General features: G+C 38.4%; 1 protein-coding gene across 1 annotated transcript; it reads left to right on the top strand.

The window, feature by feature from the left end:
* Positions 1 to 3,600: 3,600 nt before the first annotated feature.
* On the top strand, positions 3,601 to 17,171 carry LOC139144053 (arylsulfatase B-like). Its single transcript, XM_070714699.1, has 7 exons — positions 3,601 to 3,925; positions 7,435 to 7,621; positions 9,283 to 9,488; positions 15,324 to 15,531; positions 15,677 to 15,926; positions 16,036 to 16,199; positions 16,704 to 17,171. Exons 1-7 carry the CDS (start codon positions 3,677 to 3,679, stop codon positions 16,973 to 16,975), a joined length of 1,536 nt encoding a protein of 511 aa, XP_070570800.1. The 5' UTR covers positions 3,601 to 3,676; the 3' UTR covers positions 16,976 to 17,171.
* The last annotated feature ends 1,024 nt before the right edge of the window (positions 17,172 to 18,195 follow it).

The raw sequence follows: 18,195 nt of genomic DNA, 5'->3' as shown, positions 1-18,195 counted from the left end.
GGGGAGATAAGTTAAATGATATGTTCTTTTAATTATGCATAGACGAACTAATGGATAGCTTCATTAATTGACAAAGAGATGGATAATGACTCATGTCTTTATAATACAGCAGCAATATCAACGACTACACTTACGTTTGCTTTGATAATGATGCTCATATTTAAGAAACCATCGGCAAAATGAATTAATGGTCATGACTATTAATTCATTTTCATGATTGTTTCATTTATTGTGTCTAAAACCGGGGTCAAATATATGCATGGTCACCCTTTCATTCAGTATCTTTCAACATGTCAAACAATATAAGTAGTATCTCGTATCAAACATATTCATGAAAAATGACCGACTTTGACCCTTTAATTCAACCGAAATTACAAATTGTGACATAAACTGGAAAACAAAAAATAAGTTGACGAGGGAGCACGTGTCCATGACGACAGACTTTTCATCCACAGGCAGTTGAATCTATTGAGCAAGATTTCGCCTGGCACGATTAATCGGTTTGTTCATGAGCATTTAGCTTTAAAACAAATATCATATCTTTTTCACTCTTGTGTCAATATTTAAGTACTCGAGAAAGTACAATATGTTACAATGTATGGCAGACATTGACAATTACATATGAAAAGCCGTAGTTGTCAAGTGTGAAAAAATATGATTTGATGCACATTCGTTATATGCTAATGGGTATTTGTTATATTGTTATTGTCAATTGTTATATTGTAATGGCTTAAAAGTCATAGTGCGATGAGCAATTCGTACTTGATACCGTGAATGACCTATATTTTCATGGGTATTTGTTATATAGTAATGTGTGTTCCTCATATTTTGATGTGCGTTTGTTTTATTGTGATGGTTATCAGTAATATTGAGATGGTTATTGTTTATCTTATGCTGGGCATTATTCCTCATATTGAGATGGGTATCCATGTCACTTCAATAGAATCCATGTAAGTCCAACCATCTGTCTACAGTATCTTAGGGAATACGGCTAGTTTTCAATCGGGTTCGAACCCAAAACATACGGCATAAGTCGCCTAGCGGAGAGGCCGCAGAGAGAACCGCTCGGCTAAATCCCCACTCTCAAAAAGAGTGGTTCAATAGCCGGCTAAGTTGTTACATTTTTCTGACTGAGACCGCTCCACACGTTGTAGAGTTCGTAAAGCACTCACTCACGCATGCTCACTATCACACATCGCACATACAAACTTTATCAAGGCGAAGAAATGACTCTCATCGCTTTAACTGGGCGAACGATAACCTCGGGGACAATTCTGTCCACCAGCAGAACTATCAACCCAGGATAGAAAATACGGCTAGTTTTCAATCGCTCATCCGCATCTCATATCAGCTTATATTGCCGATTTACTGGTTTTGCCTGACATTCTCCTCGCAGAACAAACTACTAATCCAGCAATCTATTGGACGAATTTATGTTTTGTTATTTAATGTACTAGCAAAAGCAACAGTAATGTAAGCTTGTCAAAACGAAAACATTCGAAACCGTATGTATGTATGTATGTATGTATGTATGTATGTATGTATGTATGTATGTATGTATGTATGTATGTATGTATGTATGTATGTATGTATGTATGTATGTATGTATGTATGTATGCAGGCAGGCAGGCAGGCACACACACATACATACATAAATACATACATACATACATACATACATACATACATACATACATACATACATACATACATACATACATACATATTACGTACGTACGTACATACATACATACATACATACATACATACATACATACATACATACATACATACATCACGCGTTCAGATACATATATACGTACGTACATACATACATGCGACAATGTATCATACGTGAGGTTGCGTTTTGAAATCAAGTTTCATAATTTTAAACGTGTCTTGAGCACAGAAAAATTTTGTGAATCTTATTATAGAAACTTTATGGTCATCTTCATATCATGAGGAGTCGACATTACAATATAAAGAATGTCCATCAAATAAACCCACCTCGAAATATTTAAAATGCGCATCACAATGTAAGAAATGACCATCACAATATAACAAATGCACATAACATACGAGGAATGCCTATCACAATCTGAAAAATGCCCATCGAAATATCAGAAAAGCCCGTCAAAATGTAAGGAATGGCCATTACAATATAAGAAATGCACATTTTAATATAAAGAATGCACATCACCCTATAACCAATGCTCATCACATCAAAATTTGTGATGAATGCCCATCACCCTGTAATGAATAACAACCACAATATTACAAATTCTCATTACAATATAACAAATGCCCCTCTCATTACAAGAAATACCCATCACAGTATGAGGACATATTGCAACATAATGAATAAATGCTCGTCACAATGTAGGAAATACACAGTATAATACATAGAATGCACATCACCATATAACCAGTGCTCATCATAATACATAAAAAGGCCAATCTGTTCACAATATAACATATATGATCACAATATAACATACGCCAATCACATAATGATAATTATGACAATTTTGATAATAAATGATAGTTGTCAAGTTGAAAATAGTTCATGGGATGCGCTTCCCCGATATCATCACGATCGTCGCCAAGTTAGTATGCGTCGTCAATGACGCATGCAGCACCGGTACTAACATCGACATCATGATGTCTGTCAGCTTGTGATATGCTCGCCTACTCTCTATCTTCTGTCGATTTGTCACCCACAAGTTTCCCCGACTCACTGGCATATTTGTTCCCTTGACACGATTCAGTCCGAATTTGGGGCTTTAAATCCATGAAAATATGCACCGATCCCCGTGCGCTGATCAAACGATTGAGTTGCATTGCTATATGCGTGCCAACACAATGCTAAAGCCAAAATTTCCTAAAATTCCATCATTGATACACACAGTTCGCTACACTTTGCGCTGGGGAGACCCTCATATATTAGTATATGTTGACGTCTTTGCTTGCTGTGTAATGTGCGCGATTTCCGCGATTTAAGTAACTTTTTCAGGGCAGACAATGGCTCGAAATGCACACTTTGCGCAGTTGCGCAGTCGAGAGAAAACCCTGCTGTACATGTGAGAAAACGTTGAAACTCAACAGCAATCGTCGTCGTATTGAAGGTAACCAGTTGGTGTACAGTCAAGTCGGCCTGCTTTACTCTTCAGATTGAACTCAGAGTCTAATGGACTTGTTTTCTTCTCTTGAAAAACAAAGTGACGACCCTTATCTAACATTGTCTCGCGTAAAGCATTTAAATAGCATCATGAACACATTGAATATTTTTCCTGTTAGAATATCGTGATATCACGTCTATGTCGAATACACATTCATATATCCACTGTTAGGCGTCCGAAAATAAAAGCAATTGCCAAATTAGTGCAATTTGTGAAATCATTGACGGTAAACTCTGCAACACTATAGCTTCAGGTTTCAAAATTGAGTGACAGCATCACAATTTACCCAACAAAGAAACCAGGAATCCCAGCTATTTCAAAAAGGTAAACATTAAATAAAGGGAAATCAATCCAACATATGTTACAATCTGATTCTGTGTTGGCGTATAATTCCAATATCCTGTTATTATACAGACTTTGCTATTAGCACATGCGCACAGCAGCATACATGAAATAATTACAATGCGGAAAGTCAGTTTGATGAATTAGTTGTCGTGATGGACCTAAAGATTTTAGTAGTGGTGAGTTTTCTACAGTTTCCGGCAGTTTTTTGCAAAGATAGGCAACCTCACATTCTGTTCATCTTGGCTGACGATCTCGGCTACTATGATATTGGTTACCATGGCTCTCGGATCCAGACGCCGGTTTTAGATAAATTGGCAAATCAAGGAATTAAGTTGGAAAACTACTACGTTCAACCGATATGTACCCCTACGAGAAGCCAGTTGATGTCTGGTCGCTATCAGGTAGGTACTCAATCACAACGGAACCTTCGCTGCATGTTTTCTTGTAAAAACATTGTACTGCTACCGTTGATGACTTCAGATATCGCATAGACAGACGAAACAATATCATTCATCTTCTCCCTAAAAAGTATGTTTAAATGCAAAGTATAAAGCATTGTTAATATCATTCATTGAGAGCAACATACTATGATTCTGTTAAAAAGTAAATTCTGGTCAGGACTAAAGTCGTTTGCCAACCATAATATAGCAGTCATGTTTACACTTTGAAACAGAAATTTAGAAGTAGAAAAAGAAGTATATTTAAAGAGAAAAAGTAATTCAAAATATAAAATGTTGTTGCACATAGAGCTTCAACAATGTAGGTTCTAGAAAACGTCATGGAAAAAGTGATTGAAATAAAAAATAAATTTTTATCTCATTGTAATGGTGGATTCTCCTTTGAATCTTGCATCTTAAATGAGAGAATTCAAACTAAGACGGACCCTTTAAGCATTTTTTCTTGTTTTTCTGTAACATATGTCACCATCCGACGTAATCCCACCGGCAAATATATGAAAAGGTAACATTTAGCTTGAGAAAGCAATCAGTCAGCGTTATGTTATCAATCATGATTATCCAACGAACCAGCCTGTGCAAACTCAGTATCGCCACGCATACCGATAAGCAGCGAGTAATAAATTAGAAAGACATGAAAGAGAGAAAGCGTGCGCCGGAACATCGAATACAAAACGATAAGTACCTTATCGTGAAATACGATTCTAGCTTTTACTGAATTGCAATTTTAGCTTTGTCTGTCGTTGTGCCGTCTGCAATCACGAAGACAAATAGGCGTATTGCCATTTCAGATATTCTTCATACTATACCGTCTGAATAAATTTGTGAAAAAAAGGAATTGTTATATTTCCTTTCGATCACTGTCAACAATGTAGACAATACCGGCTAGCGCAGATCAGTTTCATCACGCCGCTAGGAACGCAACGAAACGAAATTGCTGGATCATTTTTTCAAAATAGACTTGAGAATAGTGTCTTAAATATTATGTCAATCCTCAATTCAGTGCTGTCACAACCAACCAGGAGTAATTGGCTACACTACATAATGCCGTAAATGATCTTTTCTGGTTGTTTGGGCTCTATCGTCTTCCTCGTGTAAATTAGTAGTACGACATCAGGCCAGCCAACAAAGATGTTTGCGATAAAAAAGGTTTTCACAAGCACGCTGCAATCAGAAGACTGGGAAACATTGGCGCGAAATGTTACATCATCAGCACTGTGGGTTTTGATTTTTTGCTCAGCAGAAAAATGGACCGAGTGACAGATGAGACAGTTAGTCGGAATCGATAGATTGTTTTACAGAAATCACACGGCGGAGAGACGCGACGGTAGTGGGAGCTTTCTAAATCGGGACAAAGGTCAACTCTTAATAATTGTCTGGAAATGAGGAGAGGAATATAGTCGGCGGGTATCATCGAGAGGTTTTTGTTGTTCATACTTTTCATTCTGTTCAAAACGCCAGAAATCATCGTACATCTACATATTAAAAACAGTTCTGCAAAATCGACTGTTTGACTGTCCACAATTATTGCTCTACGCGTATATTTGTAATCACATGAAAGGTACGGTATTAAACTTCCAAAGCTAACGCCTACGAAGCGCAGGGAAGTTCTTGTTGTGTTTGTTTCTAGCATCAGAAATTCAATCGAATGCCCTTGATACACCGACAACCGTACAGTAAGTCACACAATTACTCTAATTACCATATCTTACAGAATCTGAAATATGTTTTTATGAATATATTTCTGATTATATTTTGAAAATATTATTATTTTGCCACTTGCCATTTCTAATAGATTAATAATGTCATGAGGTACATACAATCATGATCAAACCATCGATAAGTTGGGCAGCATTTCAAGTTTGCGTATCACTTGAGCAAACAATACGCATACGTGTTGCGCATCTCTGCATACCTACTCGCTTTTGCTGTGCTGTCTTCGATACATGCAACGACCTTTGGCCAGACAACATTTCTCAAATTCTAAATAAAATTATTGTGTAATCTGATGAAAATCTGATTTAAAGACAGACTTCATGGCTGTTTTACCATTTGCAACCAAACCTCTCTCGCCAGGTGATAGGCTTAATTTAGATATGGCAGATTGGCCGTGTAATTACATAGATATCGTTAGATGTAAATTGCTCGGGCTGAAATAGCAAGTGAATAAAACCATAGGAATTTAAATAATTACAAATTGCTATTTAACCACTCTCTGTCGCAGTGTATGAGTTTGTTATGAAAATACTTTAACGGATGTACGAGATTAACTTTGAATACGTGAATGGAACGTGAACGGTTACGTCATCATTTTCTGCATGCTCTAATAATGTTTTGATGATGTCACCCATTCCCTTGTCGTTTGGCAGTCGTTTTCAACGTAATATGGCAACTTTTCATGTAAATCATTTCCGAAAGCGATTTTTATGCTCGCTCCGTTATAAGCTTGATGTTCAATACTGACATTTCTTTCGTTTTGTATTTTGCTCTTGGTTTTATCGATTGCCGTCTGATTTTGATTGATTTTAGTTAACAAGAAGGATACAAAGTTGCACTGAATGAAGCCAAAAATCCCCAAGCAAATGCTATGCTGATAAAATTCAGGGTTCTGACATCGACATTGTCGTTTATTTTACGACCTTAGCTATGTACGGTTTTTCAGTATTCCAAGTGTTTATCACTGTGTTCTACTAACCGGAGGATATCAAAGCAAAATTCTCTACACAGAGCGACAGTGAGAGTCGGGTGCGTGAGTCGTCGCGTCTTAATCTAGACTTGATTCAAGAGTGAGGGCGTATAAATATCAAAATAATAATTTTAAGTTTCGTACGCTAGAGTTAGGCTATTACGTAGATTTTGTAGACTTGTGAACCATGCTAGACTAGCCAGTAATTGCAGCCGAGAAAAGCCAAGCGACGGAGTCAGTCTAATCTTAATCCAAATCCGTGTCTCGCATGCCAAATTACCGCAGGTTACCAGCAGCTCGCGGCTTCACTACTCATGGCGCACGGAGTGCGTCGATCAAGTGTAGACGGTGGTTCCGAGGTCTGCCATGGTAGACTACGTGCATACCGTTCTCGGTATACGTACAGGTGCATTCTTTGCAGATGCAGAATGTATGTATGTATGTATGTATGTATGTATGTATGTATGTATCTATGTATGTATCTATGTGTGTATGTATGCCAAGACATGCGCACTCAGTATGTTAACTTTTTGTGGATTTCATAACAAATATGTCCATCAAGCAAAACTAGGATACATACAAATATAAAAACATACATACATACATACATACATACATACATACATACATACATACATATTACATTTTCGTTTCATGATAACAAATAATGGCCAATAGTTGAAAATTTTCATTTTCGCATTCGCCTTCAACCTTCACAGTAAATCGTAAAAGACTCTGATTACAGCGTTTGTAAACTTGATTTTCATAGATACACACTGGAATGCAGCATAAAGTCATATTCCCCTCACAGCCATTGTGTCTGCCAATTGATGAAGTCACCATCGCTGATAAACTCAAAGAAGCTGGTTATGCTACTCATATGGTTGGGAAATGGCATCTTGGACATTACAGAGAAGACTGCCTGCCAACCAAGAGGGGCTTCGACACTTTTTTTGGTAAGACGAGTTTTTGGAAAGAATTGATTTGTAAACACCAAGTGTCATCGGTTCCTGTGGTATATTGCAAGGTATAATGTTATGTAATGTTCAGTAGATATGGGTTGATACCGCTCGATGTAAACATAAGCGAACATATAATATATTATTGCCTGAGTACAAGGGTTTATGTGCCCAAGAGCAGGTGACAATTTGCCCATCAAACAGATTTTAACGAAAGTCAAAATAGCAGTGCGCGCATGGATATTTTACATCTTGCGTTGAGTGTCTACTTTGACGTCAAAAACGTTGGAAGGCTTCACTGGACCGGATCACCATGGAAACCGGTCAGTACATCGTTCACCGGCCCGCCAAAATCCTGGATGTTCCTATTCAAATCAATGCACTGATTTGCACTCACATCAAGGCATAAAATAAAGTGTATACTGTCAGCTGTTCTTTTATCGTTTGTCTCTCTGTGTCAATACATATGGTCATGAAGTACTAGTAAACATATCGTCATTGTTACTTAATTGTCTTGTCAATGTGCCTGTATGTGTACTGTTTTCTTCTCAGGTTGGCTGTGAGGCAATTGCACCATCATCAAGATAACAAGCCTTGCTGAAATGTGTTCAATCAAAACATAAATAAGTCCACAGACTCGGGCTAATCTTATGTGAAGTTGAAAGCAATGCCGATATGGACGCACTGTAGAAATAATGGGCGACGCGCTGACCATTAACGTTTATTTATTGGCAAGGGCGAGAGGAAAGCCAAAAATTAACGGGCGAGGCTTGCTGAGCCCGTTAATTTGGCTTTCCTCTCGCCCGCGCCCATATATAAACGTTAATGGTCAGCGCGGAGTCTGTTATTTCAATTATATTATCAATGAACCCCGAAAAAACGTCAAAATTTACAAACAAATTCCCGTGCAAACGACAACGGGGCCCCAGAACCTGTCAGTGAGTAGTGCGCGCTGCAAAAATTTTTGCAAATCCGGAGATTTTTTAAAAAAAAGTGTCAAAACTTGGCCCACAAATGCTCCATTTTATTTTGTGGTTGATTATGATCTTTGTACAAATAACAATTTTCATTTTAGCCGTAAAGTTACTATGTTTACGATATTATTCATATTCACGGGCATGAAAACAAACCATTACTGTGTATTTGTGGGCAGTCATGTGGTTCAGCTCGACCAATTAGAACCCAATGGACAAGGCATGGTAATATAATTTTATTTTTTATCTGCACAGTTGTATGAGCACTGCTTTCACTGCATGGGTCCCGGGGAGATGTTGCAGGTACATTAAGAAACTGTACATGAGAAACGAAAATGTAAAACAAGCGTCAAAAATCGTACTACAGACATATTGCACCATCACTTAATATGGGCTGACATTGGTTAAAACCACTGAGCTATATTTGCATCATCTGGGAGGCATTGGTTTATAACCCAGTGTCCTGTTGAAATTTTGTCATAATTACTGTATACAGCTTGGTTACACACAAGGGCGCGTGCACACAAACCAATACACACGCATATCTGGAATACTTGGCTGAAAATAAATGAGCTGGAGTGAAGACTTTGCCTGAAGATTTAACTTTACTGAAGTAGCCTAATACTTCCGTTGTATTCCATTCAATTTCTTTTTTTCTTCTTTGATTCTTTCCCTCCGATCAAGGGTTTTACAATTGTGCAGTCGACTACAAAACATACGAGAAGGACAGTTATCATCATTTTGCAAACGGTACTTCGGTGCGCTTGCTTGGGAGAGATCTATGGAGAAATGACGAGGAGTTCGTTGCCCCGAAGTATACAGGACAACACAGAACTAAAGTGTTTGCAAACGAGGCTCAGAAAGTGATTCGAAACCATGACTCAGACAAGGTAAATTTTGTTCATTCAATTTTCAATTTATTCACTATTTATATGGCGACCTTTGTAATTGACACTAGTACTCTTTTTCTAGGTGGAACTGTTCTATTGATCAAATTAAATTAGCATGCGTAATATATTATCACTGCAATTAAGTGTAGGCATGGATATTTAGATTACAGTATTTAGAAAACTGCTCATGTGAACAAAAATAAGAATAAATGTCGATAATAGCGAGCATGCCATTATTTTGGTTTCTAGAAAGCCTTTGCTTGAAAGTTGGTGAATATACCGCTGATTTTATCAGTGTGACTTTCTATAGCATCTATTTTTAACAAAAATAATCCACTACACTAAATTGATTTTTCTGAGGACCTGGGTTCAAGGGGTTATGAGTGGGGAGGTCATCGGTCTGTTCCTTGACATCCTTCTTGTTGTTTTGGGCAACGAAAAGGCAAAATTTAACAATGACCAGTGGCAATTAGTTTTATGTCACTGTTTTTATGAAAACCAGATTTGGATTTTTTCAATGACAAATACTCTCGATTTTGTAGCTAAGTACTCGTAGAGCTATTGAACCAACAACTTTAAAATGCTTCATAAGATAGTGAACCATTAGAAAAAATGCACAAAAGCTTTAGAGTATGTGAAATTTTAAAACACAGTTTAGAAGGTTAATGTTTGGCATGGTTTGTTCTGCTTAAATCAGTGGGTACATTTCCAAAGGACAGATGCGATAAAGTAAATATTGAAATCACAGAAAAAATCCAGACACAAAGATAAGCGAATGAGTAAGGTCTCATTCTACTTAACTCGCACGCATCTGTCTGGATGCGCAGCCCAATAGTTGGACTGCAGTGACATCAGACAGATAGATAGATAGATAGATAGATAGATAGATAGATAGATAGATAGATAGATAGATAGATAGATAGATAGATAGATAGATAGATAGATAGATAAATAGATCGATAGGTAGATAGATAGATAGATAGATAGATAGATAGATAGATAGATAGATAGATAGATAGATAGATAACTTTCTTGCCATTATATACATGCATGTACGTTAGAAATTGTCTTGCTGTCGTCACACAAAACAACACAACATCAGATATAATATTTAACTAAAAACACTTTAAAAACCGACTGTAAAACCAAAAAAGTAATACAAAGGAAGCATGAGTAAAAAGAATATAAAATCTTATGATTTCTTAAAAATAAATGCTTCTGACTTTGTGATCTTTCACTTGGAATTCCATGCTATCGTAGATATCAAGCATTTTTCCGAGCATAAATACGGACAAGGTCGACATGATGATGTCTTATAGCAAGCTGTCCCTGAAATACTTTACGTACAATATCGCTGGTTGTGTTCAGCAAGAAAGAGAACCGTTTATCTGTAATATCAAGCAACTCTTGTTCATTAACAAGTGACTGTTATAATGATGACCATCACGGCAATAAGTCGGCAGTATTGCTTTAGCGGTATAATAGGGCAAACAATAAATAATAAATAAGGATTGAGCCATCTGCTGTCTTAGAAATTGAATAAAAAAATTAGCTGAAAACAATTTATTGCGGCTGTTGCTATGACTATGAGTATTTGATTGTCGGATAAAGGGAAGTCAAGCAGACACAAAACGTTCTGGACATCGTTGCATATGCCATAAAGAACTCATCAAATTATATGGCCATCGTGCTTTGAATTTAAATTGCCGGTGTGTATATTGCTTTGGGATGAAATTTCAATGGACAGATACTTTTAATCTTAAAAACAAAGCCCAAAGTAATAATAATAATAATAATAATAATAATAACAAGGCAGTATTGCTGAAGGCAATGAGTACTTGGGCCGTGATAGAGTAATTTTGAGGACAATATATACTACTATTCAAATATGGTCTTGAATTTCCTCCTGTCAATGAGGCATTTGATTAACTGGTTATTAAACGAAGCATGGCATGACAACGGCAAAATATGTCTAGCAACTTTTGTGGAGTTGAGGCAGGGGTTCTTTATTTATAGCGGGAATTGCTTAAACTCCTTAAATATTCAATTACAGCAAATTTCTTTTGTTCTCGATGGTAGATGTCTAATATTTAGATGGGCATATTTAGATTTCTACCCTATAGTTATCCCTATATACCAAAAATTGGACATCCAGCTCTATTGGCTTGCTCAGAATTAGATATGCACATAATTAATGAGGTACAATATGTGGTGTCATAAGGTGTCCCATCATACCATTATGAAGGGTGTAGCACTTGTGGTTACTGAGTTGTGGACAAATATATATATTTGAGGTCAAAGGTCATCGAGGTCACGTGACATTTTGTCAAAATAATTGTATTGCTAAGTTATTCCTATATACCAAAATCAGACCTCCAGCTCTATTGGCACGCTCAAAATTATATATGCGCATAATTAATGAGGTACAATATGTGGTGTCATAAGGTGTCTTATCATACCAAATATGAAGGATGTAGCACTTGTGGTTACTGAGTTGTGGACAAATATATATATTTGAGGTCAAAGGTCATTGAGGTCACGTCACATTTTGTCATAATAATTGTATTGCTAAGTTATTCCTATATACCAAAATCAGACCTCTAGCTCTATTGGCTCGCTCAAAATAAGATATGCACATAATTAATGAGGTACAATATATGGTGTCATAAGGTGTCCTTTCATACCAAATATGAAGGGTGTAGCACTTGTGGTTACTGAGTTGTGGACAAATATGTATATTTGAGGTCAAAGGTATTGAGGTTCACGTGAAGTTTTGTTAAACAAATTATATTGTTAACTTATCCCTATATACTAGTACCAGAAATCAGACCTCTTGCTCTATTGGCTCGCTCATAATTAGATATGCACATAATTAATAGGGTACAATATGTGGCGTCACAAGGTGTCCCATCATACCAAATATGAAAGGTTTAGCACTTGTGGTTACTGAGTTATGGACAATAATGTATATTTCAGGTCAAAGGTCACCAAGGTCACATGATATTTTGTCAAAATGTCTGAGATATCTGCGTGAACCGATGGACTCACTGATGGACTCACGGACGGATATGAGCCAATCTATAAGCCCCCTGGACTTTATCCGTGGGGACAAAAAAACTGTGTCACTGCATCCTTTAGGCAATATGAATACGATGAGAAACTAAATTTTTATTTTTCTTGGCATCATACATGCGAGTCTATGGAGAACTGCCTTTAATATACATGGGAGTCTATGGAGGTGTAAACTAAAAAGTCCTCTAACACGGCCAAATTTGATAGCATTGTGAAACAAATCGACGTGCATCTGTATGGGGTTGGGTACTAGGCGTGAACGGACGCACGGACATGACCAAACCTATAAGTTCCCTCGGACTTCGTCCATGGTGATTAAAAACAACGCAACAGTTATTACAGCTACACCGGCGGTAGGTTCATATCCAGAGCCCCGTACGGTCTGCCGCCGTCGCTTGAAAACAATCTCATGCACCCGGCCATATGGGCAGCTGGCCGGATGCATGACTTCCCGGAGAAGGCGAGCTGTCACGTTCAAGCTCAGGATTATTTGTCGATCAAATTTCAATAAATTTAATTTACCTAGATGAAATTTTGTCTATAGGCTGAAATTTCGCCGAAGTTTGACAAAATTACATCGATTTTTCAGGTTCATATGCGACATTTTTGAGTTTTGAGTGCAGACAGAAATAAGTTTTGAGGCAACATGGCTACGACCCCATGTTGACCCCTAGCCCTGCGTACGATGCTATGTGCTACAGCTAACACGAAGCATCATACGCTGGGCCAGCGAGAGAGTTGCCGACATCGACGGTTATTTACGAGAAGTGAATAAAAGACTGTCATTTTTGGAAGCGATCGAGTAGCTGAGTAGGCTGGGATACGACTTGGGCCCAAGAACGCTGAATTTCGGCAGTAATTTGGCTTTTTACGTCAAGTCCCAAAATGGATTTGAAGTCACCGACCCAACGTACGGGTCTTTGCAGGGCTGTGGTGAGCGGGGCGGTTAGCTGTAGCGGAACACACAGCATCGTACGCAGGGCTAGTTGACCCCCAAGTGAAATGTGTTCGCGATCAAATCTTCCTATATTTTTTTCAGAATTTTCAACAAAATCATTGCTTCTTACATCTTTTGTAAAATATAAAATACTAAAATAAAACTGCGATGTGCCATGTCTCCAGATTTCTAAAATATCGTTCGTTGACCGTTCGACGCAAACTTGTGACGCAGTTGAAATTCAATACTGACCGCCAAATAATCTTAATGAGACGAGATCAGTCTAGACATCCTCCAAATTATCCAACCATTCGCATTGGAGTTCAGCTCGCTTAGAGTATCATAACATTTTTCGGCCTTCTTTAGATCGACCCTAATATCTCCCATTTAGGAAATAAATACACAAGCTACCTCGACAAAACTTCGTGCACCATCCAAGACCAAACGCACTACAAATCTGTCTTGACGTCATCATCTCCTTACATGGTAATCGGCATACCGTATTTTTTAGCAAAGGGGACACAGAATACGTCGGAGTATTCAGTTTCAAAACGTATTACATTGTGTGATGTTGTCAAAAAAAAAGTCATGTTACTGCAGTGGTATAAATTACAAAACACAAAAGTTCAAATCAGTTTATTTTGGACTGGCTTTACCCAACATTTCATATTGTTTCTTATGCCAGATTTGACCACGTGCTTACTGGCGACCCCTTTTCATGCAAATTTTGTGTCAAATGATGTGTTCCCCTGGAAAAACAAACGTACGATTTCTAAATGAAGGAGGCGAAATTTGCCCTCAAGACTCGAAACCACCCCTTCATGGGGTGTACCTAGCTATTTTTAACGAGCTTCTCGAATCTGCAGCTCTATTTCGAAATGATGGTCTGGTTTTCTCAGCTCAAGGATAAGTGTTCTCCATCGCTGTGGGCATTACTATTCTCAACCGGGGGTACAGTTTCCAGTCGTAATGTTTTTCATTGTGTCGGGATATAAAACCTTTCCTTTTCAAACTTTCTCTTTGATTAACACTAATCCACATCTTGTCAGTGATTAAACATGTTTCAAGTTTAAATGTTAAATTCTGGTCTCGAGCCCTCCTGTTCGACCAAACCGAAATCCCCCTCCCACTTTGGCTCGTCCAGTGGGTGTAGCAAGGGTCGTGCCATCGCCTAGGAAACGGAGGGTGCATTAATTGTTGCATTTCGATGCACATTTTGATTATATTCAGAAGATTTTGTGGCAAAACTCAGATAGAGAAGCATTTATATTCACATCTCACTTATTCAAGACTGGCTGAGAGCAGCACTTCCATTCAGTTAACATCATTACGCCATTTATTATGCCAAGAAAGATGAAGCCAATACATTTTGCCCTCCCTGGTCTCAGCCAGAAATGGTTATACCTTACAGTTTTTCCCACGGAATGAAAACAAATGTACTTGGGCTGAGGCCCAAGTACAATAATAATAATCTTCATCATCATCGTCCTCCTCTCTCTCTCTCTCTCTCTCTCTCTCTCTCTCTCTCTCTCTCTCTCTCTCTCTCTCATATTCCTCCTCTTCCTCATCAGCATCAGCATCAGCATAATTACCATTTTCATAGTATTGTTATTATGGATATTATTAACGTAAATGACCAGCTTTTTTAGTATTTGGCAGCTGCATCAGTTAATAAACATAGTGTTAGGATATTCAACGAGGAAGGTGCTGAAGGGTAGCGTTGATAAGGGGATAATTATACATTCGCTTTCCTAATAATATTTTAATTACACGTCATCTTGTTCATATACTGAAGTAACACCTGATACCTAACATGCTTTCTGCAGCCTCTATTCCTATATTTGTCCTTTGGAGCCGTCCACGTTCCTTTAGAAGCTCCATACAAATACGAAGAGATGTACAGGGATGTAGAGGACTATGATAGGCGTCTAGTTCTTACTCTTGCAACCATGATGGACGAAGCTGTTGGAAATGTCACGTCGACACTGAGAGAAACAGGGCTGTGGGACAATACCATAGTAATATTCTCCTCAGGTATGACATCGTCAAATAGGCAAATTTTATGTTCTTCTAAATGGTTTTATATTTAGCGGGTTTTACACGACAATTTTGCCTGGCATTGTTGCTGTACAAAAGTCGTTTATAGTAATCTCCCTTCCCATTTCTTGACTAATGACAGATAATGGCGGGGCAACTAGCCACGGTGGCAGCAACTGGCCATTGAGAGGAGGCAAAAAGGCGTACTATGAAGGAGGAATTAAAGTTGCCGGTTTTATTTCCAGTCCTTTACTACCACCTAACCTACATGGATCCACAAACAGGGAGTTAATACACGTCAGTGACTGGTTCCCTACATTAGTTCACCTCGCTAGGGGTAACCTCGATGGTACTAAACCTTTAGATGGATATAACCAATGGGATACAATTAGGTGGGTAACGTTTTCTAAATGCCAATTCCTTCCAGTCAATTTATTTTGTTTCGAATGTACACAAGTCAAATCTATTGGATCTTTACCGAGAACATCCTTGACTTTACAGGCATCAAAATCCATCTCCACGAAAGGAAATCCTCATTAACATAGACCCGATGATAGAGTGTGAGAAATGTAAAAAGGATAGCCACTGGCAGAGTACAAAATTCGATGTTCATCTGAATGCTGGTCTTATTGTCGGTTCGTGGAAATTACTGACCGGCCACCAAGGTAAATAGACCAAATCTAACAGAATGTTTTGAAAATAAAGCTTTTGGTTGCCGTCGTACACAGTGAGCCTCACTGCAATCAACCAAGGATACTTCACACTGTTCAACAAGTGTAATTCGATCGTCATAGATTACAGAAATTGATGTCCTTCGCTTAGGAAGCCTGCAGTAAGTACTGGCGGGGTAGGCCAGGGGAAGGTGGGGTCACTTTTTAGAAAGCTTAGAATGTCGGACAAGGGGGACGTTTATATTTAAGACAAGAGGTAAGGGGGGCACATTTTAAAGTATAGGTGCGCACGGAATTCCCCAGCCCTCTGTAATTACTGAAGGCCCCCTTATTACTTCTTAGAAGCAAAAGTACACTCATCTGTCCACGGCGCCGCTTGTGATGACACAATGGTTCTTTGTAATAATTGAATATATAACTACAAATTTAAGATTAGATATTTATTTGTTTGCCATTAGTCCGGTAAAATATGACGTATTTATGTTACCGTCCTTTTAGATCATGCCTATTGGAGCTCACCGTCGGAGGTTCCAGACCTGCAAAGCAAAATAGCCTCCCACTCATTGGACATGATGGTTTCCTTGTACAACATCAAATCTGACCCGACAGAACAGACGGATTTAGCGGAACGTATGCCTGGCATTGTACATCGCATGTTGGAAAAGCTTGCCGATTACAATAGCGGCGCGGTGCCCCCATATTATCCTGAAAATGAAATAGAAGCTGATCCCTCAAGACATGGCGGTGCTTGGGGTCCATGGGCATACTAATAACAGTAACAAATCGCTCCCAACAGAAGTGCAATCAGAGGGACCGAATTTATGTTACCAACGCTAACTGTAGGTTTTCAAATTATGCAGAATACGAATCTGATGGCGGCAATGGTGGATTCTTCTACGAATAAGGTTCGGCTGCATAGTGATGTATGACTTGTTATTGTAATTAAACTTTTCTATTGGAAAGTAATTTTGTTATTCAGATACTGCATCACCTGTTTTTGGCCTATGTCCTCCCGTATCAGGGGGACCTATGTTGGCAGTTGGCTTGTGTTAGTGTGTCAGAAGGTATGTACGAGTGTCTGTGTGAGACTGAATTTTGTCAGTGTGTACGATATCTGTCAGAGCTATTTATCAAATGTCGCATAATTTAAAACACATAATCTTCGGGTACAAGCTAAATCTGAAAAGGATTAGGAGGATGTGGGTTGCTTAATTAAGCAAAAAGTAATTTTCAAGTTTAAGTTCCTCTAAATTTTGCTCATTTGCATGGCAACGGAAGATGCATTATATTATTAGTTGTCGGGTATAGAGGACTTGGGCAAGCTAAGTGTGTTCAGTCACTTGAGCTATTGTAATACTAACATCTATCTATCTATTATCTATCTGTCTTACAGTCTGTCAGTGTATGTATGTCTGTTTGTTGGTCCGTCTATCTCTGTCTTTAATAAATGTCTCAAAACTTCTTATGGCATCGGAATCAAATCCGGTACATAGATTTTGTTCGCGTATGGCAAGAACTTATAAACTAACGTGGTCAGCATGGGTGAGTTGCATAATTTAATAGCTTGCGCAACGGGCCGCCGAAGAAGGCCGCAAGCCGCACACTGATACGCATGCGTCAGTACAGTACAGTAAGACAAGCTTTAAATTTTTGACGACATGGTCGCTGCAATTGCAATCCCTTAATTCTTGTTATTGCGTCATCGTACGTCACGTACAGCTTGAATAGTTATTTTTGGAGATTAGTGAAGTACTCATTTTCAAAGGAATTTCAGCTTACCTCAGGAACTTTAGCTCAGGCGACCGCAGGCGGCTCATTGATCGTGTGCAAGCGATGTCAGAAAGTCATGTGACGAAGAGACGTTTATGGAAAGCCATGACTGACTTATATGGTCTAATATCTTATTGCCTGGGCATTCAATATATTGTGCCGGGCCTTATCCAAAACCCCGCTTGCTGCGAACGGTGAACTGTCACTTTATTATAATTAC

The sequence above is a fragment of the Ptychodera flava genome, chromosome 11 (genome assembly GCF_041260155.1).
Source record: "Ptychodera flava strain L36383 chromosome 11, AS_Pfla_20210202, whole genome shotgun sequence".
Lineage (NCBI taxonomy): Eukaryota > Metazoa > Hemichordata > Enteropneusta > Ptychoderidae > Ptychodera > Ptychodera flava.
This window is presented reverse-complemented; position numbering and strand designations above follow the sequence as displayed.

Excerpts from the sequence above, each read along its gene's own strand:
- LOC139144053 (XM_070714699.1), top strand. The coding sequence starts at position 3,677 with ATGGACCTAAAGATTTTAGTAGTGGTGAGTTTTCTACAGTTTCCGGCA. Across the intron at positions 7,622-9,282 it reads GGGCTTCGACACTTTTTTTG|GGTTTTACAATTGTGCAGTC; the intron begins GTAAGACGAGTT and ends CCTCCGATCAAG. Across the intron at positions 15,532-15,676 it reads CATAGTAATATTCTCCTCAG|ATAATGGCGGGGCAACTAGC; the intron begins GTATGACATCGT and ends GACTAATGACAG.